This window comes from Camponotus floridanus, unplaced genomic scaffold (assembly GCF_003227725.1).
Source record: "Camponotus floridanus strain SB8 unplaced genomic scaffold, Cflo_v7.5 scaffold50, whole genome shotgun sequence".
Taxonomy (NCBI): Eukaryota; Metazoa; Arthropoda; class Insecta; order Hymenoptera; family Formicidae; genus Camponotus; species Camponotus floridanus.
Window position 1 is genome coordinate 1,193,788 of NW_020229659.1, and position 24,879 is coordinate 1,218,666.

Consider the following 24,879-nt stretch of genomic DNA (forward strand, 5'->3'; position numbering starts at 1 on the left):
CATTTAAATTTAAAATATAGCTTTCACGCTTCGCATTAGGTATGCACGCCCCTTTGAACTGATGTACTTTTGACAAGCTAAAGACTCCACGGTCTCATAAGGAGACTCGTGCATCATACCGACGCGATGCTTGCATGCATGAGATCGAAGGTCGGAAGTAACATATCGTGATAATTAACGGCATGCCAATACAATGATAATACGCTATATACATGCAAACGCGTGCGGCATGATAACTTCCCGTTTAACGGGCATTCCTTGCAACACGTTCAAATTGCCAAGCTGAAAGTTAGTACTCGTCGGTACAAGCAAATTCTTTATGATTTAAGTTTCGCAGAAATTGTAAATGCGAAAAAGATTGATTAATTTATCTCTAAATCTTCAAAGGATCAATCTTTTATCCATCTACAAACCATAAATAAAAATGATATGCATAGTGCGAGTGCCATTAAATACAGAATATTGCAATTTCGAAAGAAATAGAGAGAATATTAATATAAAATATTGATAGAAATATATTAATATTTAACTAGATTCCATCTCAATTTTCTGTTAATATTCTATAAAATATTAATAGAAAATTCAGATAGAATCTAGTTGTGGCAAGAATTTTATGCTCAAAATGAGTAAAAATTTTGTTTATAGTTAGTAACATTTAATAGCGTTATTAGCGTTGCTTAAATTTATGAACCCTTCTTTGCAATAAAATGCCATAAAATTCCAAAATTTATTTAATAAATAGATAATCGTTCTACGAACGCGGAATCAATCATCGATATTCCACAGATTATATGTCACACAGATGTATAGCATATAATAATCCGCAGGAAATACTACATGTGCGTTTAACTCGAGTCTATTTTTAAGCAAGACGTGCGCGCTCACCTGTCGAAATATGAAATTGTACCTTAAGGCTGTCCCGATGCGGGCGAGCACGTGAGTCGCCTAAATGCAGATGCATAAAGCCAAAGAAAGGTACGAAAGAGAATATATACATGTATACACATATATTATATCTAAAGTATTATACTTGGTATATTATTTACCCGTGCTTAACGTTGTTCATCGCCGGCGGCTTGAACAGGTTGAACAGGGACTTGGTGGACGCAGACAATCTATAATAATGAATGAAAATGCAAACGAAAACCATGCGGTGCAAAAAACAAGAGACAAAAAGAGAAAGACAGGGTATTGTGTTTTAATGCGATCGACGTTTTCTTGTTTTGATTGAGGAATCGACAAAAAAGAAAAATTTCAAACAATTTTAAAAAATGATACTGAATTTTGTTTCTTTTTGAGCAAAACACACACGCTAATTCTCGTCAAGATTTATTAAGTTGTAAATCTCATTTTTCAGATATGACATCAAAATTTCTTTCCAATTGTTTTACCTTGCGAGATATTCACAATTTTACAGCTGTTTTTAGATGAGTTTATTCTTAGCGATAAATACAAAGGAACGATATTCAATCATTACAATGTATTGTTTATATGCAAGAGGAAAACGTAAAAGCTCAATAAAAGAGACAATAATAATCTGCTGGTCAATGAAACGCGAAAGGGAGAGGGCGGCTGATGGCTTTGATGGGAAAAACGTGTTCGATCGCCCAAGAAAGAAAGCAAGAAAATTGTCTAAACAAAAAATTTAACTCGTGTGTAATCAGCGAGATGTGAACAAAATCACAAATAGCAAGCAAACGGTGCGTTTTACTGTTACGTCATTAGCCGCGAGCTAACCTGGTGCCGACGAGCTGGGAATTGCTTCCCTGGTTTTGCGGAGAGTGCGTAAAATCGCCGGTGGACGACCATCTCTTCGCTCTTCTTAAGCTACTTTGCGGCGGTCCGTTTGATCTTGCCGTGGGCGATCTAAGACATCGAATTCTCTTCTCGTACAACAACGTCATGCATACCATTTATCGCATATAACATCGCAATAATTACATCGAAAATATATCAATACTAATTAATAGAGGTATCATTATTGGTGGCGATATTAAAGCGTAGACATACATGCGCTTATTGCATATACACGTAACATATAATTTATATAAGTGCAACGATAATGACCATCAATATAATTTAAATTGCTGCCATTGAATCGGAATTTATGTAAATGGACTTATATTTGCATTCGAACTCCTAGTTCGGCTTCTACTTTACTTTACCTTACGGTTTTCTACTTTAAAATAGTAATCTAATTTTTACAGCGAATTTATATATTTATGTCAAGTTAATTCGATTTCTCGGCTTACCTGGCTACAGGCAGTGGTGTAGCTCTAGGGCTTGGCGATGGCACTGGAGAAACACTACTACTACTGGGACTATCCGAATGCAAAGAGCCCGTTGACTGATAATGGACGGATCTCCTGAAACGAGAGATAATTAAAAGATAATGAGAAAGATATTTAAATTCTAAACAAATATAACTATAAAATTATATAAAAATTTTATTGATTTTTATAAAAAGATAATGCCTGTTTGCTCCAAGAAACTGGCAACTTAATGTTGTATTTCTTGAAAAATTGGGTCAAATGCATAATTTATACTGTATTAATACAGGTCGCACCTTTGAGGAAGTTGAGAAGGATGCACATAACTGGCAGGTCGTCTCGGACTCGATGTCGCGTCACGAACATCCTGCGAGGATCCCGAAGAAATGGAATTTCTGAGACCGCTGGTCTGGCGTAGCCTCAAGTCCTTTTGTGGCACCGAATTTTGACTACCTAAAAATATCTTCCTCTCTCATTCGGAGCATTTCAAGCAAGTAAAAGATATTCTATTGTAGCTTAAAACTTTCAAACTTGGCAGCAACACATTTCTATGTATATGCTTATACATATATTCCATCTTAATATCTTGTTTCTCAAGAGAGAGCATCGCGTTATACATATTTCATAAGATCTTTTATGATCTGAAGAGAGAGAGAGAGAGAGAGAGAGAGAGAGAGAGAGAGAGAGAGAGAGAACATGAAATGATGGTTTTCTCTTAAATTGATTTGTTTATGCAAGAATATTTTTTACATTGACTTCAATTTCAGACTCTATCTATCGCTTGAATATTGCATAAATAACGCACAATATAGTTGCAAAACGCATAATTGAAATTCAATAGCAATATAACGGTGCATGATATTCAAAATGTCTTCCGCGTGTATTACAGTGTTCATCAATCGCTAAGAGCTGTCAGCGTGGTAATTTATGCACGTCAGTAGTTCTCGTTTTCATTTCCTGCAGATCATCTGACAGAAGGCTAGAGGAATATTCACTGCTTTCGATCGCAGGAATGCAGACAACACGGAGAATAATTAGAAAACTATTCACGTTCGCGAACAGCTACCTTAATTGCACCAGAGAATTAATGAACGTCAAACAACGATTCTTTCGTTTCATTTTCAACATTTTGATTCCCAATAAATCCTGTGGGGAACAAAATTCGATTCAGAAATAAAAAATTTAATATCAAATAATATAAAATATAGGTTATAAAAGATGTTGCAGAATTATATATTTTTTTACAGTGTATATAAAAATTAATCAAATATTTGTGACATATTTCTATAGTATAATAGAAAGGGAAATCTTTTTTAAAATTGAAAATATCAAAAAATATCAACAATAAATTGTTGATAAATTTGAAGAGCAATATTAAATAAATTAATTAAAGAAATGAAACGAATAAATTAATTAAACATTACAGATACACACATAACAAAGATCATCTTTAAAATTATTTTTTCAAAGTTCTTTTTAATTATTGTTAGCTTTATAAATTAATAATTTGCCTACTGTACTTTATGTCTGTTAGAATTATACATTTTAATTTCAAAGTATAATATTAGGGAATTTCAATTATATTACAATCTCTTAAAGTATAAAATACAAATCTTGCTACAAATTTGTTTCCATATTTCATATTTTATTTTGCAAAAAAATATTTGAAGATTTTATTTCCATCATATTGTATTTTAATAGATGAATTAAAACATGATATTTATTTTTAATATCATTTTTTACAATATTCGGAATATGCATTGAATACTATCAATGAGTAACGACACTTAATACATTATATGTTTCTCCGTCCCATCTCTCTCGAGTTCAAGTACTAATCCAAACACTTTACCTTCTCTCAAGGTCTGCACGAATGGCAAATACCGAACAATTACGAATCCATTCACGTTCGTGAGTGAGCTTCTCGCCAGGCGAAACCGAACGTGATCTTAAAACCGTCGCGTGCCAACAGGTACAATATATCGGGCTTGCTTCCAGACAATCTCGCAAGGCTTCCTCGCGTCCGCGATTTTTGTCGTAACGCTCGAAACTTTAGAAATACCAGCGTGCACAAATCCGTTAGAAATGCACGCTTCACTTAGGTTGCATGCCTTAGGTATGCGATCGCACTTACATCGGCGTATTAATTCGCGTCTCGCAACATTGCAATGCAGCCGCGATCTCGCGAAACCTAATACGGTAATACATGTCAGAATAGAATATTATATTCTCATTGTAGATAAAATCAGTGAGAGAGATTGTATTATTTGCATTTTGCATAAATAAGAAGTAGAATATTTAAAATTTATAGAGAAAGGAAAGCAGATATTTCTTAGCTGAAGAAATAAAATCCAAGAAAAAAAAATTTCTAGCTCAATAATTATTAAAGAAATAATAAAACTTTATCCTGTAAGTTTAATTTATTGATATCTAGTTTCTAAAATTAGCAATTATTGATTAAAAATTTAATGTGTAATAATTATCATGTCAAACTGCATCACATGATTGAATTATACTCGGTTACTACTCGACTATAATAACGTAACACACTAATAAAATAACTGAAATATTCGTTTAACGATTATTATGAGAAATGGAGTGCACCTTTATGGCCTAGATATCAGTGAAGGTGCGGCTAATCCAATGTTGTTTACGAGTCACGCATCAATCAATCGATTCAACTTTCCTTTCGTTATTGCGAACGAAACATACGCTTTTAGTCATGCTTGCCAATTACCTATTCAAGTTGCAGAGATGAATTTGATGATCAGTGTAGTTATTTTCAACAGAGATTTATCAGAAAAAAAGAGAATAAAATAAGTCATTGGAGTGAAAGATTAGTCTCAGCAAATAAGTATTATTATCTGTGACTTCGTAATAAGATTAATAATATTATGCATGCTTCCTATTTTAAAAATATAATTATATTATTATTATTATTTAATTATTTAATAATTTAATTAATTATTTAATTATTTAATTATTTAATTATTTAATTTGCCACTGAAACACGTTGCACAATATGAAATTCTAAAAGATACCTTGTATATATATTTTCTTAAATGAAATTAATATTTATCATTCATAAAAGTAATAATTTCAATAAAATATTCATTAATCCTCAATCTGAAATTTCTGCCTTAATTTATGACATTTTGACTAATTCAACTTGAAGGAATAATTTTGAATTATTTTATACACATACATAATTGCAGAAAATGTTGCGAATTCATGGACACAAATGACAAGGGATTAAGGCATCTCAACATCAGGCTTCCGTAATCGATATGTAACTTTGCCAACTTACTTCTGAGAGGTACATGGCCGTTTCTTAGGGGCGAGGACACCATTCTCTCATTTCTCCTCTCGTTCCTATCATCCTCTCGCTTCTCTCGTGCTTCGAGCTGGGCGATTCGCCTTAGCGCGTCCGCGAGAGTAGCGCGAAGACATACTATCTCATCCCTCTGCGCCAAGGATTGCCTCTCGAGATCCGCCACTCTGCCCAAAAGAGACCCGGTTTCGCACTCCAGCATCTCATCTGTAAAAGAGGATCGCTATTTACCAAGTCGTAAAGACGATTTGGCGTCAAAACATTTTATCCTTTTTTTTGCAGAGTTGATCCCCGGCCAATTCTCTTTAATCTTTCAACCAGAATTTCTTAGAATTTCTTTTTTGTTATTAGGTTAAAAGATACAAATAATTTCGTTTCTACAAAAATTTGATAGGAGTAAATTAATTTTTCAATTATATTTGAATAAATCGACACCGGCTTCTGTCACAAATTTTAGAATAATAAGTAATTTTATGTAGTAACAAAATAAAACATTTTAGATTTGTTATTTTTATAAGATTCATAGGGCACATTTATTAACAAGAAAATAAAAATTGTTAATATAATAAATTCTCTTTTTTATATATGTAAATTATTATATATTTTGGTATATTTACATTTAATATTATTTATTTAATATTATGCTTATATTCAATATTAATATAAGAAATATTGAAAAACATGATATTATTAGAAATATAGCGAATATATTTTTCTTGTGCTTCTCTATCATTATTGCCACAAAGTATACATAGCAACGCCTTAAACGCGTTTTAATATCATTCTTATCAATCACATGATGTGTGTACTAACCAAACCCTGACTATCATGATGACGTTCATAAATCACAATGCCAATGTACAAATAGATAGACCTAAATATTATGAGCAATTCAGTCGGCAAGCGAGAAGCACGCGATTTATTTGACGTATTTTAACTAGCGTGTCAAAAATGTATACGCGTTTACGAACTTCTTCATACAGAAATAGATAGAACTGGGTCATGGTTCCCACGCGCTTTGTCAATATAATAAAAATTAAGCTCTTTTCTCGGTGTGTTGAACGAGATACCAGAGGAACCACGTGGTACCGACTCATGAATTGTGCATGCGTATGTCGAGCGTTCAATTTCGCATGTCTATCGTTCGGATCTTTCATACTTCATATCCCGCAAACAGTGCTAGTAATAAGAAAAAAAACTGTTGCACGATTTATTACTTCGCACTGTGTCGTCTGACGCGATTTGAAATTCATGGAATATATTAAACGAAACTTGTAGGATCCGTAAGTTAGTAAGAATAAATCATTCCGTTCGTGTATTCGCATTTTTATAACAGCAATTAATCATTGCTACAATACATATAAAATGACTTGTCAGAATGTTTACAATCTCATAGAAAATTTAAGTTTACAATCTCATAGAAATTTGATAAAATCAAGGATTAAAAAATTTTAAGAGATGATCTTTCATTATCTACGATGCTGTTTATTTTTATTATACCTTATGCAAAATTTATCTCTTTTTAAAGTTACTTCGAAATATATTATTATAATATATTATTATTTAGTTAGTTAGAAAATTAAACTGAAACGAAAAGATTGCTCTTTTTATCAAATCTATTATGAATATTATGTTATTAGTTCCCCTTGCGGATTCCTATTATAAGTTTCTTTGCTTTCGAAGAACCCATTTTTCGCGATTCGAAGAGGCTGTATCTAACAAAAAAGAGAAAAAATCATTGCTACAATATATACAATTAATCATTGCTACAATACATATAAAATGACTTGTCAGAATGTTTACAATCATCTCATAGAAAATTTAAGGTAGAAATTTGGTAAAATCAAGGATTAAAAAATTTTAAGAGATGATCTTTCATTACGATGCTGTTTATTTTTATTATACCTTATGCAAAATTTATCTCTTTTTAAAGTTACTTAGAAATATATTATTGTAATATATTATTATTTAGTTAGTTAGAAAATTAAACTGAAACGAAAAGATTGCTCTTTTTATTAAATCTATTATGAATATTATGTTATTAGTTCTCCTCGCGGATTCCTATTATAAGTTTCTTTGCTTTCGAAGAACCCATTTTTCGCGATTTGAAGAGGCGGTATCTAAAAAAAAGAGAAAAAAAAACGAGAAAATTATTTTTGTACTCACGCCACGCTTGTTCCGCCTCGTCGATGGTATCCATCGTCTCCGGCGTGGACATTGCGATTAACCCTCGCGATGACCCCGGAGTATTAATATGTTATTCAATTGAACTGATTAACGAGCGCAAACAGTACCAATACACTCTCCATCAACATGTCTCTTTCGCCGCAATTTCAACGATTCTTCTTCGAAATAACTAATATTTAGAGTTCGCTTACAACCTTCTTTAATCTCACTCGCTCGTGATTATAATCTACGTATATGCGTGTTGCGCATCTATAAGTAAATATAAGTAGATAAGATTTGTGTGTATGTGAACAGAGTCTCTAAATAAAAACAAAAGTGAAACATTCTGGAAATGTTCAAGTATTAAATCATCTGAAATTTCAATAAAAAAAAACTTTATGCATTGTTTAAATGTACAATCATTTTTTTTCATTTGGAGCAGAACAAATTATTTAATTATAAGATAGCAAAATATATTATATATTTTTTATAAATTTGTAATATTTTAATTTGAACAAAGGATAAAAAACTGAAATATTGATCATAATTCTCGCACATTTACGATTTTACACACAATTTCACTAGCAAACATCGTCGTTTAATCAGCAATTTGAGCGTCAATTAACGTTTGCGATTAGCACGTGGAAGTTATCGAATTACATCATCAAATTAGCACGATTTTTTTCGTTAACACATAGTGACAAGAGAAAAAAATTGCAAGCGCGAGACGGGACAGACATTTTTAACGTCATTTCTTCCTGCCGATATTGTCGAAACTGAAACGTAGCCGCGAACAGCGAGAATTCCAACATGCCAAGCGTGTCACGTGAACTCGGCATGCAGACATATCGGCCACTAATGTTTTACGCAAATAGATGTATTCTAAAAGTAAAATAAAAATTTATATTCACGTACGCGATCTTATCTAAAAAAAAAATGTATATTGTGTTCTTGACATTTATAAATATGCAGATAAGTGTATATGAAAAAATATGCAAAAATGCATGTCGTCAAAAAAACTTTCACGTTTTCTTTTAACTTGAGGAATTCTTCGATCAAATTCTTGGCTGATTTTAATAATGAATAATTACATCTTTAATTTAAATAATTAAAAGTTGCGATGCGAGTACGGGATATATTAATAGTTTACTATAATAATACAAAAGCTAATATGAGGAAAGGAATTTCTACTCCTCTTTTCCTTCGCGTCAGTGCTTTTTCCACTGAAAGATACGATAACCACTCGGTGAAATGAACAATAATCGACCGTAGGCTCTTTACCCTCGCACTTACACGATCACCTCTTTGTGTCTCGTACCTTCAACGCTTGCAGAAAAAATGCTTATGATCGACAGAGAACTAATACGGAAGTGATTTTTTTTAAATAAAAAGATGATTAATTAAAATATTTATCAGGATAAATATTTTCAATATAAAATATGAGAATACATTCGACTGCGTTTATTTGCAGAGTTTTATGATTAAAGTAAAATTTATCACGAGAAATTATTTACATGCAGACTTTATGCATTTTATGCATTGAATTTATGCATACAATGTGATGTTTACTTATGTTTGATTTCAAATATACATATCATCTTAAAAGATGCTGTTCACTGTTTTGTGAGCAATGACAGCTGATAAAATAATTAATGTCTGGTATAATATTGCTTTCCGATAATCTCTCAAAAATACTGATCACAAATACAATTTATAAAAATAAAATTAATAAAATTTATAAAATGAATAAAATATATAAAATATATAAAATTTATAGAATATAGAAAAATAAAATATCAGAAAATATTCTCTCTGAAAATCGAAGAATATATCATGCAAACATAAACATAAATATTAATCTGAGCCAACCCCAAGCAAAATAAATGTAACACAGTGTGTTGATACACCAACATTCAACAATCTTTAGAAGCCATCCACACTGAAGCCACTTCCGTTGTAAACGACATAGTAGAATCAACCCTGATAACTGTACGACCTTTCACTTATCACATGAATGAGAAGCTTGAAACGAGGGTGAAACGTATCTAATCGACGAGCGAGATTTATTTCCGTTCGAGTAGAGGGCTGATCAAATCAAGTGGGATTCATCCAACTTTTTGACGGCGGGAATTTCCGCGACGCGTTTCGCAATCGACGGAAGCGCCGCCGAGATGCTTCCGCCTCGGAACAACCGATCGGAAATCATTCATATGAGATCCGTACGATCAATATGCGTCCACGAGGTTTCAACGATTTTCCTTGTCCATCGAAAGGGACGCCAAGTTCGATTCCATCGTGACCGCTGCTCGTGTAACACGTGTGTTTTCCGTACGGCCGCCCCAACGTTACTGTCAGAGTACGGCTACAGCTGCTTTGGCCGCGATCAATACGGTCTAGATAGTCGAGATGATCCAGATGACGGCGGGCTACGCCATGCCATTGACTGTGGATGGGACGTACGTACATAGTGCGAGATTGGCCCCGGTGATAAGCGGTTTGTCAAATTACCCGGCGGAAATCAATCGTCGTTTAATTGCAAGATGATATTAGCTCCAGATTTCCAACGGATTTTTATTACGCACCTGGATTTTAATTCTCTCTCCGCATGAATTTTATTATGTCTTTATTTTTTAAGAGAAACATCATTTTTATTTCTTTTTTATTACGAATTATTGCGCGGTCGCAGATAGTTTAGGAATTTTTAATAAATGTTTGAAACACGACTGCATAATAATTAAGATTAATATGCATGAATATACACATATATGTGTAATTGTTTTTGGGGATATTTTTTTATGATAAAACTTGTAAGTAAAGATATAATTTTTAATGTGGAATTATTTCTGTGAGTTGGATATCGTCCTTTTTCTGTCTCTTCTTTCCTCATTATAATCCTACTACTTTATACAAACAAATGTTATTTTTTCTCGTTAAACATTAAATTTTCTCTGTTCTCCTCATATTTATATTATTTTCCAACTATCTTTTCATATTATAATACATTAATATAATATTTTTTCCTCACATAATATAATTATATATTTTATATAATTATATATAATTATAATTATATAATTATATATTTTAATATATTTTTAATATAATATAATATTTCTTAATATAATATTTTTTCAATAATCTTTCTAAAGATGCGCTTTATATTCATGGTTCATCAAGATTCGAAATGTCATAGATAACCTTATGGATGAATTATCTATTTGTTTCGATTTTGCCCGATTCTCCCTTCGCGGTCGTAAAACGATGATCGTATATCGTGTTATAACGACACACCCTCAATTCGCAATTCTTCGAAATAGTTCTATCCTATATCGTATATCGAACTAGTCCATTAAAAACCATCGCCATTACATCCACAGATAATTGTCGACAAATTGCCACGATATATTGCCAGGTGGGACCTCGGCCTTTATCGCAAAAATCGCATTCCATTTGGGGAGAATTGATACACGAGAAGAGCACGAATGTAACAAATGGAGAATTAGAACAAATGAAATTTTACCGTCACTATTCATTAAAAATTCAGGGAAAGAAAATATTATAATAGCTGCATTATTTTATATTATAACGTTGTACGTAATTTTTCGGCTGAATTCCAGCGGAGAGATTGAAACATTACTTGTAATGAGAAGCGCGTCGATATAAATCTATCCGCTCTTTCTTATGATTACTCTCCGAAACTTTCGGAATAATAAATTACTTGTAAGACAATGCGATCTTAATTACAGCGAGGTACACACAAGCATTCTAATCGTATCTCTTTCTCGGCGCGCTATCGGCTTTCACAAACTTTCAGGCTATATAATGATTGCGTATATTATTACGAAAGTAAAAATAAGTAACAAAGCATGATAATAAATTGTTTGAAAAAATATTAATTGTTTGAAAAAATATTAATTGTTTGTAAAATATTAAATATTTTGAAAAAATATTAATTGGGTTTAAAAGATAACATTTTATGTTATTTTAAAATTCAATTTTATAGTTTAAAAATGTAAGCTTATATACTCAGAAGAAAAAAACATTTTTGTTTTGAAAATATCATTGATTTTAACATGGAAATCTTGAAATGAGATTATATTGCGTTAATTAAAGAAAAATTTAATTGCTTGAATAATTGTTTGCTTGAATAAAGTCATTTTATTCAATCAAGAAAAATATATTCTTATGATTCAAGATTTAATTTTCTTAAATGGAAAGGAAACAATGTTAGATAGAAAATAACATTTTTAAATCAAAGATTATAATTTTCTTAAAGTAGAATTAAATAATTATATAGTCTTGAGATGACAATTACAATATTGGAATAAGACTATAATATTGTTGAAATTTAAAATTATTATAAACTCTTCCATCAATAAGAAGATTATAGATTGTTGCGTATATATAAAACAATGAACGCGTTAATTTAAATATACAAGTTTTAATTGGACACTTTTTTTTCTATGTACTGAGAACACTTGTATATACTGCGTATAAAGAAATATACACATTTCTCTCTATATTTCACATTTTTTAAAAATTATCTATCAAAATTATTTATCAAATAATTATATTAGTAATATAATTATATTTTGATAAAAAATATCAACTTGCATATTTATCTGCCGATAAATTATAAAAAATTTCTAGTTATAAAAGCAGTCAATATGCTGTATTTTATTCTGTGTCTTTAGATTACTTTCATTAATTGAAATAATCGATTGAGAATCGATTACCAGTGATATTTTTAGAGTCTGCAAGAGTTGATGCATAGGTGTAAACAAGTTCAATTTAAAATGAATCACGTAATGTTGACAACAGAGCAAATTAAATTGATGATCGTTATGCATAAATTATATGGTTCCATTACTTCCGCATTACATTAAATTATTATTGCTAGATGATCTTTCTCGACATCTGATTTAATTTAATGATTTTATAATGAATAATATTTATTTGATCTCCTATCTTTACTTTTCTAAATCTCATTTATCACCTCTTATGCACAACAATAAATTGAATAATAAATTTGCAAAAATATATTATATTCATTTTTTAATTTTCGATTTATGAAATTTAATACAAATGAAAAAGTGTTTTATCTATTTTATTTTATTTATCCGTTATATTCGTTAATATTAAATTTAAAAGCAATTTTTCACAAAAATATATTTAGATTTGCAATATTTATAACAAAAATATTTCGCGTGTTTAGCGATTTTCTCGAGAAATCGATAGGCATTTTGCAGGAATAGCATTTTGCTGATACTAAGCAAAGTCTGCAATTCTGCGGTGTGCGAAACTATTCGCTGTGTGGAAAATTGAGCCAAGGGAGAAGACGAGGAATTTCGTGAAATTCCCAAAGGCACCGTTAACTGCGCTTCTCGGGAACGGCCGAGAAGCCGCGCGCGCCGAGGATCGTTATTAATGAAAGAACAGGATGAGCTCTCGGCGCACCTTCGAGTAACGTCATCGTGCCACCTTGAATGGCTTATATAACAAGTGCCACCGTGCCGACAATAGACAATATGCGCTACGTGACTCGTATGTGAGCATGCACATTGTCTCGATCCGTCGCCATTTTTTAATCGTCACGCGTCCTTGTCCGCGAGGATTTCATCTATCGAATCCGACACAATGTACTATACTTATGTTTCAATCTAAAGCAATTTGTTCGATTGAAAATTGATCGACATATAAATCGCGTGGGAAGAGAGAGAGAATAAACTTTATTGTCATTTTTATTTTAATTCTATTAGAGACTTTTGTGAAGCAAAAATCTCAGTCCATATTTCATATTTCATTGAGCGTATCTAATAGAACAAATTTGAAAAAAGTTCTCTGCTTCCTTTTTTTTACACACATTGCAGATCTTATTATGATTAAGACGCTTAACTAGAAGTGCCCCAATTGTTGCGACAAAGAAAGCTCCGCAACTTTGTCGCGATTCGTTACGAGAGTGTTGTTATTGTGGAAAGCGCAGTCTCTTACCCATTTCTTGCCTCGCACTCTGTTCCGAATGCCCGTTTACGCGCATCGTCGACTCCGGACTTTCCTTTTCATACTTGTGTAGCGCCTTGATTGAAGATCTCGCGCCTGCAAAAGAAAAGCTATTGAAATATATACATATACATATACATTGCACTTGCGTTGCACGCACATCATCCCGATGCATCGAAATATCTCACGCGCTACTTCCGATCCCGCGTCTCTCTATTAATTGTTTCCGTAATTACCGGAACGGGGACCGTCATTGTTCGAAGACAATGGTCTTAGCCAAGGATGCAGTCGGTGATTATCGATGGTTAGAATTATCCAGCTTACAAATAATTATTTTATCAAGAACCTTGCATTAAAAAAATCAATTCAATGGCACATAAATTGAAAGCAATAATTTAGTAATTCTTATATATCTCTTATATCTCATTTTGATCTCTCAATAACTTAATGCTTGTTACTAGAATATTATTATAATATCACGAATATAAAATCCAGAATTCTAAAATGTATGCAAAATTTATATTTAAAATACAATAAATATTTTTATATTTATATTTAAAATACAATAAATGTTTTAAATTTAAAATACAATAAATTATAATAAATTTTAAATTTTTAAAAATAAAATAAATTTTTAAATTCATATTAAAAATTTCTTAATTTACTCATATTTAAATAATGAATACTTGCAATTTTTATTAAAGGAGACTTCACACGTGTATGTGTGCAAAATTCCAATATTTTTCAATTTATTAAGCCGACTTTAAAATATCACGCACGTAAAAATTTTTACACGTATGTCTCTTTTCCGTGTATCGAGTCTATAATTCTCGATTCTCGATACAAACTTTCTGACAAAAGGCTAACGGGCGTGTTCGGCCTTTACGTAAGCATCGATCCGCGGCCTTAAGCAACAAAATCTCATAACTTTTAAACGTACGCGCACGTTTTCCGCACCGCGTTTTTGCCCGCGAGCGCGAATTGCCGGTAATTTCGTTCCAAAGGAGGAACATCAACGTAAAACGACCTTGGTCAATGAAAACGAATTGCGATACGTGATGGTGTGCGTGCATAAAGAATCGCCAGGGAGAATGTAGGACGCGTTGCACCTTTCATGTTTACAACTGTTGTAGAAAGGCAGCGGAGCTCTTTTATCAATAATTGAATGCCGAATGTGAAGAGTGCAAGTAAGATTCATGCTTCATAAATTCTCTTATGAATACGACACACACACATACGTAGAGTTAATTACTATTGGATTCGTAGTGAATACATGAATAAATAAAACAAGTAATTCTTACAAAGCAAGCTTGCAGGATAATCAAATATTTGAAAAATTGTTCGCCTCGAAAGACAGTTATTATCAAATAATACGTTAATTTATGTAGATTATTTTCACGAAAAAATAAATAAATCTCATTTATAAATTCACAATTAATACAGCGTTATATCCACAATTTCTCTGAAACCTCGAATATTCGAATTATCGACTTTGACAGTTCACAGGATGGAAATGAATAAATATTTTGGCATGCTTTCCTCGCACATATTATCCTTTATCGCGTTCCGCTTTCGCGCAATTTCTCAATTGCTTGGGAGACATCGTCTCATCGAGAGACGTCGTCATCATTGTAGCTGGCTCCATTTTTACGTCTTACGTGCGGCGATCTGCTTTTACGCGTTTGCGACTATCGATATCCACTTCGCTCGAGCGAATGTATGTCGGAAACGCAAAGAGATCTGAAGTGCATTATCGCGAACTGGGACACGGTGAATATATTACTTGGCGAATATGGCCAGGATACGTGGCAAACTCGATGGCTTTGCAATCTTACTTGCAGCCTGACGCCGATTATCAACACTTGAATCAAAGAAGCTGCTACAAACTCTGTCAGTCGTCTGTGTAATAATAATCAAGCAAGAGATGTACGCATTTATTTGAAGAATTAAGATTCTTTGGCGCGATTTAGATTTACTCCCAGAATGTTTAATGTTCCCTCGCTCTAAGATAATTTGTACGAAAAATACTGGTGATTCTTTAATTATTATGAACAATATTGTAAAAAATATTTTACCTTTGTGTGTTTTATTATTGTTATCATATTTTAATTAATATATGATATAGTACCTTCTTTTAAATTTTACATTAAAATTCATCACGAAATATTATCCTTGACATCTTAAAAAAATTTTCATTTTTATTTTCAAATTGCTTTAACAGCTATACAACATACATATGTGCTTTCAGAGATATATATATATATTATCATATTTAATAAAACTGGAGTTGAAAAAATGATCTGAATTTTTATATAGACGAGAGTTAAAATTCTAAATTCTTTTTCTAGATTAATTTTTATAATATAATTCTTTTTTCCCGAGTTGAAAAAATGATCCGAATTTTTACATAGAAGAGAGTAAAGATTCTAAATTCTTTCTCTAGATTAATTTTTATAATCTAATTCTTTTTTCTCGAAATGAATGATCTATCGAAAAAAAAAAATCAATCAAGCCTATCCTCGGAAAAGGAAAGGCAAGGGAGCGGGAACGCAAAAGGAGTTCTCGAAAGAGCGACTCGAAACACAAAACCAGTAAGCATTGACCCAGCCAGAACACTGCCTTATTGGTGCATAAGACCGGACTTCACGGTGCTTATTTTACGCGATATCGTTCGTGGCACACACTGTTGTCCGTATATACGTCATCTTATACATATTACACACGACATGGATAATTGGTTCACTGCTCCGTCCGTAGGTAGCCCCCGTGCTGTTGAGAGCTAATGTTAAGACTCTCTCGAGCCGGTCAAGTGACATTAGACTTACATAAATAGTCGCGCCTACGGTCTTATTATGTGTATACCTATATCGTTTTACGATATCTCTCTTGTCGCTCTATGTCCAGGCAAACGCCGTTAACTTAACCCCACATCGAATCGCAAATAATTGCACGATGATTGTATTAGGTTGGCAGAATACCGTTACGTTGCAATTATCTACTATTTAATAAATCGCAGAAGTTAGCATAAAGAGTGAGAGTCTATGTATGAGTTACGATCGAGAACTATGAATACGTCTACATAATGTATGATTGGGAGAAGTGAAACGGTATTTAACTTTTATAGCACTTTGATAATTTACATATATGCATATTTAATCGCGTTATGTCTAATAAATTTGAAATGAAATAAGTCTTTTCGAAAACTCTCTGTCAAATTAGCATATTTAAATAATATTGTGAAAGCGTGGCAGACGATCAAATTATAATAAAATAAGCAATAATCTGTATTTTATAAAATTAAATAAGAAAGAGAGAGATATAAAAGATTTTATAAAATTAAATAAGGATTAAAGAGAGATTATTAATTTGATCCATACTTAATGCATCAAATAGATGATGTACAGTTCGACAAATAAGATGATAATTATATTTTTATCAAATTATTCTAGTATTATATTTGATAATTTACATATATGCATATTTAGTCGCGTTATGTCTAATAAATTTGAAATGAAATAAGTCTTTTCGAAAACTCTCTGTCAAATTAGTATATTTAAATAATATTGTGAAAGCGTGGCAAACGATCAAATTACAATAAAATAAGCAATAATCTGTATTTTATAAAATTAAATAAGAATCAAAGAGAGAGATATAAAAGATTTTATAAAATTAAATAAGGATCAAAGAGAGATTATTAATTTGATCCATACTTAATGCATCAAATAGATGATGTACAGTTCGACAAATAAGATGATAAATTTATATTTTTATCAAATTATTCTAGTATTATATTTGATAATTTACATATATGCATATTTAGTCGCGTTATGTCTAATAAATTTGAAATGAAATAAGTCTTTTCGAAAACTATCTGTCAAATTAGCATATTTAAATAATATTGTGAAAGCGTGGCAGACGATCAAATTACAATAAAATAAGCAATAATCTGTATTTTATAAAATTAAATAAGAAAGAGAGAGATATAAAAGATTTTATAAAATTAAATAAGGATCAAAGAGAGATTATTAATTTGATCCATACTTAATGCATCAAATAGATGATGTACAGTTCGACAAATAAGATGATAAATTTATATTTTTATCAAATTATTCTAGTATTATATTTGATAATTTACATATATGCATATTTAGTCGCGTTATGTCTAATAAATTTGAAATGAAATAAGTCTTTTCGAAAACTCTCTGTCAAATTAGCATATTTAAATAATATTGTGAAAGCGTGGCAGACGATCAAATTACAATAAAATAAGCAATAATCTGTATTTTATAAAATTAAATAAGAATCAAAGAGAGAGATATAAAAGATTTTATAAAATTAAATAAGGATCAAAGAGAGATTATTAATTTGATCCATATTTAATGCATCAAATAGATGATGTACAGTTCGACAAATAAGATGATAAATTTATATTTTTATCAAATTATTCTAGTATTATATTTGATAATTTACATATATGCATATTTAGTTGCGTTATGTCTAATAAATTTGAAATGAAATAAGTCTTTTCGAAAACTATCTATCAAATTAGCATATTTAAATAATATTGTGAAAGCGTGGCAGACGATCAAATTACAATAAAATAAGCAATAATCTGTATTTTATAAAATTAAATAAGAAAGAGAGAGATATAAAAGATTTTATAAAATTAAATAAGGATCAAAGAGAGATTATTAATTTGATCCATACTTAATGCATCAAATAGATGATGTACAGTTCGACAAATAAGATGATCAATTTATATTTTTATCAAATTATTCTAGTATTATATTTGAATTTTTATTGTACAGATTGCACGATGGAAGGAGCGAAGTAACTTTCTATTGTGAGAAAATTTTTGCAGCTGTATCCGTTTAACCGAATATACATAGCACGCTCGGGGCAGAATACCTAATAGGGATATACACGGGTTGCGGAAATAGCGGCAAGTCAGGAATGCCTTTCGTAGGTGAGGGCGATTGCGCGTTTTGCGCGCTATGACAATGCGAAACGAATTTGCATACACGCGAATTAATGCCATGAGACGGCGACGTCCGGGTGGCGATAGAGCTTAGTTGGCTCGAATGAGACTCGTTAAACACAGCTGGTAGTTAACAGACAGTCGGCCGACAAAAGTGGACCGACGTTAGATTTATGGCGATGGGAATAGACGGGGTTTCGCAACATTTGACTATTTTATGCTCGGCTTTGCACGCGTTCAAAGTAAAATGTCATAAATCTAGTTGAGGTGGTATCTTTCTTGTAATAAAGCGTGTTAATTGTAAAGTTTTGCTACTATTATTTTGTCGTAATATGTGGGATAATCTTAATAGAGATATTTGCGTAAGATGATTTGCATTCCTATTCTTTCAAGGTTTATGCACTTCATTAATTATTGATAATTATAATCACGATAGATAGAAAGTATTATGTAACAGCTGTTTCTATAAGTTTCTTGCATAATTACGATATGATTCCACGTGCGAGGTTGGCGCAACACATCACATGGACGCATTACGTCTAACGAAATGACTATAGGCTTATTAATCTAGAATATCTTATGTAAGCGATATGACTCCGTTAAATTTAACATTCTAAATTAGCCTCTTCAAGACCGGCAGTATATAATGTTCAGCGGTAAAATATCATTATAAACAAATATTCTCGAATATTTATCAATCTCTGGGCAATCTTGACAAACACGTAAATAAAATATGAAATTTCTCTTTTTTTTATTGAAATAATTTAATTTTCTCTTAAAATTTTGTTACTATATAATCTCATTTTTCTTTAAATATTTAATAAAAATACAAGAGCATGAAATTGCATATAGTAATATGATACCAAATATGATTAACAATTATGATTTGAAATGGAATATAATTAACATTTTAAATGAAATGGAATAACAAACTAGAATTTTTTTTTAATTTTTAATAAAACATTAGGAAGTAATTTATGTGTCAGTAGTATATGTGTCAGAAATTGTATTCCAATGTTATACAACAAGCGCGCGATAGAAATGAAAAAATAATAAAATAAATTTAATTTTTTAATGTAATAGTATTTTATGTGTGAAACTAAAGCTGCGCATCACAATCAAAATTGCGAAGACGTTCAACTGCAAGACTGCTAGACTACTTTACTTTCTCACACATCGTAAGGTACCGCAATTCCATGTTTCCCATCTTGTGTTCTCGTTAATTAATTGCATGCAAGGTACTTTCCCGTTGCCATATTCCTTTTTTCGCAGTTTATAAATAATTCGGTAACATATTTTATATCATTAATGATACGAATAATAATTATTAAATTCGATACAAAGTAAAATGATTGCATGAAATATTAATTATAATTAGCGACGAAAATAAATTATTATATAATATAATATGTAATAAGTTGCTGAATATATTGAAAATAAAGACATATTATGCGGATTTATCGATTTATTATAGCCTCGACTTTAACTAGTCTGATAATAACAAACTTTTCGTTTGTAAGTTATAAAATTTAATTTAGAAAATATAATTTAGCAGGAATATATAATTTATGAATTTATGATTTAGATGAAGTCTTTAAATTAATTAAAAATAAAGAAGAAATTGTATTTATAATAATATATACGAGATAATAAAAATCAATAAATTTTGAGAAAAATAAAAATAATATAAACAAAATACAATACATAAATTAATAAGAATTTTAATATTATTTGCACAAATATTTTTTAAACTTCCTTTATTTAATTTATTCTTTTTTACTCTTTATACTCTTTTTTACTCTTTAAGAATTTCTTATTTTGTGAATAAATTAATTTTCGCAAATAGTGAGCGAATATTGAGATATTAACAATAAAGAATAAAGCATTTTTCTAAATTGATTGCATAAGAAGGTACATTATATATACCGCAAAAATTTGATGAGGTCTTTTTCTGTCGCGCTTATCAAATTGTGCATACGATGTTATGTAATTCTATCGCTAAGCATCAAGATAATCTCTTCGGCATACTCATTGAAGTCTCCTTTTAGACAGCAATATGTAGGTGGATGTTATGTAAATTTCGGTAGCTCATCCACAAAGCGTTAATGGCTATGCACGTAGTCAGCGCTAAATAAAACGCTATGCTAATTATGCGCCTAGAATCCGTCTTTTCAGTTTCTAATCACGCATTTCCTTCTACGCATGCTGCATCTTCGAGAAACGTAATGACGATCTTGACTCTAAGCCTGGCAATGTAGATATAAAATGCATGACTCTTCATTTAAGATACAAATATTATAGAGTTATATATAAATTATATATAATTATATATAATTATATAAATTATGTTAATTTTATTTGTGCGTTCTTTTTTAATTATATCCGTGATATATAATTATTTATCCTTTTTATATAATTTATTATATAAAATTTTTATTATATACTATATTATATAAAATTTATATTTATATTTTATATAATTTATAATTATATTCTTCATGAACAATGCATCTCAGAAAACGTTACATTAGAAAAAAAGTTATACTAAAAGAATCACATACGAGAAGAAAATATCGGATTCGATTTTTTTCATATTTTTGAAACTATTGTATATTTTCTTTCCATTTTTTATTGTAAAATTATCAATCATAGATATTTTCTTTTTTTATTTATATTTTTTATCTATATTTATATTTTTTTTATATTTTTTTCTTGATACCTTCCTGATAGATCGCAAAAAAATGCACTTTAAAATTTCTTGATTCAAATGTATTTTTAATTAACACAGCTGTTTAGTTATTAAAAAATTTAGAAAATTACTTCTTAAAGATAGAAAACAAATGAAATGTAGTAAAATTGTAGCGATTTTAATTTCAATCGGCAAACAGCACAAAGCAACAAATACAAGCATATATTATGTCACTGCGGCAATCACAATGAAATAACATTAAACCATTCGCGTCTCGTGTTTAGAGCTGTTTCCAGTTAACAAGACGTGGGCGGGTATTATGCAAATTTCGGCACAGCTTCCTCTGCATTAATGGCACGATCGTGAGGACATGTGAATAGCGTCAAGATAAATAAATAGGGGCAGGACGGATGGATGAATTGAATCGTATTTATCTCGTATTTGTGGGTACGATTATTGTTACTGTGAGAAAGCAAACAGTGAGATAGAACATGTAATCAATTAATTTTTAAAGTAAAGAATTCACGTGTTTATAAATGTCATTAAATTGTCAAATTTCTCTAATTATTATTCAAAATTTATTGTAGATTCTGTTTATTTATTTTGATCTAAATATCCGTGAAACATGTTTAATTATTCGAATATTTCTCATTATAAATTCACGGATGATCGTGCAGCAATTCAAAAGTGAAAGATTGCAAGACCTGCCATGATTTATAAAGATGACATCGATCGATAGCGTTATCAGCCGTGAGATCCCGTTGTGAGCCCCCCATTCCTGTTAGCCGTTTAAATCTCGTTCCGGATAACAAGTTGCAGCATGATATTATGTAGAAAATCTCGCGCTACATCCTTTATGCAAATTCATGCAGCTGGTTTCGTCTTTTCTTATCTGCCGAACGGTGCGGCAAATGTTATTAGTTGGCGAAGATAAGCATTTCTGCAGATAATTATTGGAGATTAAATTCAGAATTAAACATTGTTGTACGATTGAAATGCAATTTCAACGGTATGGATCGAACGACCTCGAAATCGCGTCACATTTTATCTACGTATTTTCTGAAACGATAAGATAGCGAGCAATCCGACATATCCTATTTTTTTCGTATACCGATAAATCTAACATGTATAATCGCAATTATTTACTTCAGATGAATTTATTATATTTAATGTCAAGGTTATACAACGTATATTCTAAAACTCTTTATATAACAACGCAGATGAATGGATGGGAAAATCCTTTCTCAAATTTTATAAATTAAGAACTCGCTCATGCATCTATTTCCATTCATTTTAGTATTTATTATATAAATTGTTTTAATAAACATCAGTTAAAGTTAACTGATCGATCAGAAAACCTGTTTAACTGTGTATAATTTTAACTAATTTTTATGAAAATAAATATATATCATCTGTTTTAATTACCTAGAAATAGTTAAGCTTACGCTCGGTTATTATATTTTCCTCAGGGCAATCTCGATCAGGGCATTCTCGATTTTAATCTAGTTTACTTTTTAGGTCTATCCACATACTCTGTTATATACATATTAATATATTGCATTAAGTAATTAATTGGTATATTCCAATCAGTAAATATAATCTTAGTCATTCCATGCTCGAAATTATGGCTTGCTCGCAAAATGTTTAATCTTGCATAACAGAATTAATTTGCAATCGCAGTGCTTTTTCTCTGTTTGAGAGAAACATTGTGTGTTAGAAAATTCTTAACAATTTTAATCAATATTTTTGATAAAATTTTTTGTAATAAATATCTCGTAAGATAATTATTATAATAAAAATATATATATATATATATATATTTTATTATATTTACGTAAACGAGTAAATTATTATTTCTTTTAACTATTCATATTTAAAAACTTATCCAAATATTTCCTAATTACTAAAACTAATATTCTCCAATAATTATAATTAATGATGGTTATATTGATGGATTGAAATTAAAGTTATAGAAAGTATTCGGATAAAATGCTTATATGTTTTAGTTTATAAGAAATACATTGAAATGTCCTCTATTCAATTTGTTCACGGATCACGTCGATTATACATATATAATATCGAGAAAGTCGTAACAGTCATACAAGAAAGATTTACGTGTCGATCCCGCACATGCAAATGCATACCTTACATCGCGTTACAGTTGATTGACCTCCATGTCCACTGTGCACAGTAATGGCAATGTAAGTATTTGCATCTATTAAACTCTCTATGCAATTCATGCGTGGGATCTATATTTCTAATACAATTTTTTTACATACTGTATCATTGTTTTACACGCTACATCATTGCTGCAAGTTTATACGCAATTATATCATACTATTCCGTTCCTAAAAATTAAGAATTACAAAAAATTAAGAATTACAAAAGTATTGAAAATAATATTATAATGTGCACAAAATGAATGATTAAATTTTTGAAGTCTACTTATATGATTATTTTTTTTATTACTGTTATCATAATATTTTTGTTATGTGTATATATCTCAAAAAATTAATAAATTAAATTAAATTAAATTAAATCTCAAAAAATTAATAAATTAAATTAAATTAAATTAAATCTCAAAAAATTAATAAATTAAATAAAATTTCATATTTTTTAAAATAAGAATTATTTCTTTTTAATGTACTATTATTTATATCGTGTTGTTAAATGAATCATATTTTTATAGTCTATGTTTATCTATATATTTATAATGAATTCCATTATAATATAAAAACCATATGTTAGAATAACGCGTGCATACAACATCTAAAAGTATTCTGTTTCTGTTCGAAATCGAAGTCTTAAAGGCGAGTGGTGTTGTGTATCGGACAAGAATTTCATTGCAAAAGAAGATAAAAGTGGTCATTAATAGTCAGGGTCGTTAAATTATAGCCATGTTAGGCTATATTTAGGAACTTGGAGGTCGAGAATGCTTTGCCAAAAAAATTTTCCCTCTTCTCTTAGCATTGACAATCACCTTCTTATTATATTAAATGACATTATCATCGTTAACTGATATATTAATATAAAAAATACATTGCGTATTTAAAAAAAATATATTTTATTTTATGTAAAATTTTGTTAAAATACGACATCTCAAAAGTTTTTAATAACATGTTATATTTTTCTCGGCATCAAAAAATAATTATTGGAAATATTTTATTTTCTAAGATAGTGTATTTAATTTCCAATACAAGTTTTATAGAATTGAATAATTCTGTTAATTTGCAAGCAATATGTATAAATTGTGAAATTTTCAAAATATAAATATATTGTAAATTCTTTTGTGTTGTTTTACACATAATTTATCCGTTATTTTATATTTATTATTTATATCTATTATTTTATATCTATTATTTTATATTATTTTATATATTTTTTTCTAGTTTTTGCATTAAAAAATTGCAGAAAATTTCTTCAGTCTACGTGAGAAAGAAATCAA

General features: G+C 30.2%; 1 protein-coding gene across 6 annotated transcripts in view; it reads right to left on the reverse strand.

Annotated features, from left to right (window-relative positions):
• Positions 1–24,879, reverse strand: part of LOC105256784 (echinoderm microtubule-associated protein-like 2) — a 38,863-nt gene that overhangs the window by 9,561 nt on the left and 4,423 nt on the right. Inside the window, exons 1-7 of one of the 6 annotated variants that reach the window (XM_011267010.3) lie at positions 8,342–8,541; positions 7,768–8,037; positions 5,578–5,808; positions 2,567–2,723; positions 2,253–2,366; positions 1,738–1,866; positions 1,047–1,115 (exon numbers count right to left, since the gene is read on the reverse strand). In XM_011267010.3, coding sequence (XP_011265312.1) covers positions 1,047–1,115; positions 1,738–1,866; positions 2,253–2,366; positions 2,567–2,723; positions 5,578–5,808; positions 7,768–7,819 — 752 coding nt within the window. In that variant the 5' untranslated portion in view covers positions 7,820–8,037; positions 8,342–8,541. Of the gene's footprint in view, positions 1–1,046; positions 1,116–1,737; positions 1,867–2,252; positions 2,367–2,566; positions 2,724–5,577; positions 5,809–7,767; positions 8,038–8,323; positions 8,542–13,758; positions 13,864–24,879 lie in introns of those variants that run through there. The other 5 variants (XM_011267008.3, XM_020029257.2, XM_011267012.3 and 2 more) reach the window with 5 other exon arrangements.